Raw genomic sequence first — 2813 nt, 5'->3', positions numbered from 1 at the left:
AAGCCAGTGCATAACAGGCTGCTTCCGAGGATGAAACGAGAATCCTGCCTTGTAATTCCATAGGCTTTCAAGATCAATCTACAGACAGATGCGTCGGAGTACGATAATATTTGGACAGTTTGTAAAATTTACCAAATTTTTGTATCCAGCAATGTAGCTGGATGTCTCCTCTGGGAGGTTGATAGGCTCTTGCAAGCCATACGACCATATGTCTTGCAGTTCTGCATCCGTGAAGTAACCTGCCCAGGTCGGATCATTGGGATCGAGAATCAAGGAATGAGCAGAGCTGATTATATCAAGTTAGTAATGTCTCGCCTTTTCTTGACACGATACGTACTGCTCAAACTTGCAGCTGAGTGCTAGTTTTTCGATTTCTTTTTCAACAACTTTCCCTGTCGATAATTTCCAGCACTTGTCGGCATCAAGTGAGTTGTAGACTCTTTTCACTTCCGAAATATCGCAACTGCTCATGGAATAGGAGCTGGTGTTAGTTGACGCTGTGGAAGAGTCGGATCTGGCTGATGTCCTCTGTGTGTTTGAAGCCAGTTCCGAAGGGCTTCCGTTACCGCTGGAGCCTCTCTGGAAAATCTCTAGGGCAACCTTTCCCCAATCCGGCTTCGAAAGTTTCTGGTCAAAATAACTGAGGACATGACCGTCTTGTCCAAAACTTAAGAATAACATACCTTTTCCACGTCATTTGCTCTGCAAGCTTCACCAAATCGGGAGCCCCAGAGGTTTTGAAGGTTTTCACCCAAAGGAGTGTTTGTCACAATATACTCCGGATTCTCCTCGACAAATTTTGATAAAGACGCGTGTTCGCCTTTTTCTTTGACCTTTCTAAGGTAAATTTTTAAGGGCGACTAATCGCAGTTAATAGATTCGAAACTGGTCACATGATGTGATTTCTTACCCGTCGCCATAATGATAAACAGTAGCGTAGGGAGGTCGTCTAGTACCTCCAAGGCAACCAGCGGACTTCTCGTGCCTGAATGTTTAAGCAAGGAAATGCATGACTTACAAGAATTTTAACAGATAACACTTTTTATAAAATAACCTGGTTTTCCGTTATCCTTCTTCCCCTTCAGTTCCTCTATAATCATCTCTTAGAGTATGATTAGCTGTGTATCTGTCTATTTCATAGTATTAACAGTATTTCAATATACAGTGCTTCCAACAATCAATGTCGCAGCCAATCAAAATCGATGTCACTGTCCAATCAAAATCAATTTCATATTTTCAGAAATGAAAGTCGTATTTTAGCTTGGCACTCGAAAAATATATAAAATGGGAGATGGATATAGATCAAGCGCATTTAACGCATTTAACGCATTCAACGCATTCAACGCATTCAACGCATTTGGCGTGCCTTTCAGTGAGTACGATTTTCTTACTCATACACTCTTAGCAAGTTATCCATGTCAGTAGTGAATTTTTTTAAGCGTATTTTTACGTGTTATGCCTTCCGTTTTATTTGCTTTTAAGAAATCAGTTCATTTTCATTTGATGCTAACAGTGAGGAACTAAAATGGAAGATAGGCAGGAATCCTTATTGTGAAAAGTGATTGCGAAGGCTACCTTTTGTGGAAAACTGTTTAAATAATCCTTGGGCGTGCCCTTCGGCGAGACATTTATTCCAGTTCATTCGACCTTTCTGGTTTCTTCGGAAATTGTACAGAAACGCACGTTCAGATTCATACGTACTGGCTGAAGAAGTCAAACTGGAGGCATTCCCCAGCAGAAGCTTCTTTGGAATGTCTAAAGGTTCGTCTGATGAATCCGTTTCCGTCACTGTTGAAAACTTGCGTTTGAGCCGCGCATTGTATTCCAGTCCACGGTCAATGATATTGACGGTTTTGGATGTTCCAGGAACATCTTTCAGAGATTTCTTGGCTTTTTCGAGGATATTTGTTTGAGTGGAGCATGCTATGTCGAGAGCTTCGATAAGATTATAATCATGCGTATAAATCTGATTTTGGCAATCATTGGAAAGTCGATAGAGTTGTTTGATAGTTGGGTTATCACAGTGGGTATGGCAGAAAAGCGATGGCGCTTGTTCAATCATAAATGAGGCGAGTGCTTGCAATGGTGTCAGCGAAACGTCAGAATCGATGAGCGTTTGACTTGAAGTAAGATAACAAACTTTCGCCCAATAATCGCTGTTAACCGATGACCGTAGCCATGGTTTTCCTTCCACTGGTATGAACTTGGATTGAAGGGAAGTGGGAGACACTTTGCCGGTGCAAATGACCAGGACTAAAGGATACGCGTTGTAAATGTTGACGATTTCAAGCGAGTACTGGAGCAATCGACGCATAAATGATTCGTTGACCGATTTCTGCACCTCCACAAGAATCGGTGGGAGAGATTGTTGAATGGCAAGATTTGGTATGTACAATATGTCACAGCGGCTCCCTTTCCATTCAGTGTTAGCTATTGTGTATGTGTTATTCGGAATGTCCAATAAGCCAGTTGCCACAATGTTAATAACAGTTGGAGTTCTGAGAATACACTTGCTCAATCGGTCGCTTCCAGGCAAATTGTCGGATGGCAATTCAAATAACAAAAGATCGTCATCTAAAAGATAAATGAATATGTCAGAGATGCTACGTATAAAAAAGAAAAGAAAAATGGCTCACGTACCCTCATTTTCAAGTTGGCTACTGTTTGTGTCGTTGCTCGTTGCCATGACAGTAATCGCCAAGGTTGAATGCGCCAAATGCGCCAAATGCGCTAAATGCGCCAAATGCGCCAAATGCGCCAAATGCGCTAAATGCGCCAAATGCGCTAAATGCGCCAAATGCGCTAAATGCGCT

General features: G+C 41.9%; 1 protein-coding gene across 1 annotated transcript; it reads right to left on the bottom strand.

The window, feature by feature from the left end:
* Positions 1-78: 78 nt before the first annotated feature.
* On the bottom strand, positions 79-2686 carry VTP01DRAFT_2355 (uncharacterized protein; the record flags this gene model as incomplete). The annotated part of the gene is made up of 6 exons (XM_069380807.1): positions 79-286; positions 338-627; positions 684-837; positions 911-985; positions 1698-2574; positions 2641-2686. The coding sequence occupies 6 exons, from the start codon at positions 2684-2686 to the stop codon at positions 79-81; spliced, it is 1650 nt and encodes a 549-aa protein (XP_069237858.1).
* Positions 2687-2813: the final 127 nt, after the last annotated feature.

This window comes from Rhizomucor pusillus (assembly GCF_041956525.1).
Source record: "Rhizomucor pusillus strain CBS 183.67 unplaced genomic scaffold VTP01scaffold_12, whole genome shotgun sequence".
Classification (NCBI taxonomy): Eukaryota; Fungi; Mucoromycota; class Mucoromycetes; order Mucorales; family Lichtheimiaceae; genus Rhizomucor; species Rhizomucor pusillus.
This window is presented reverse-complemented; position numbering and strand designations above follow the sequence as displayed.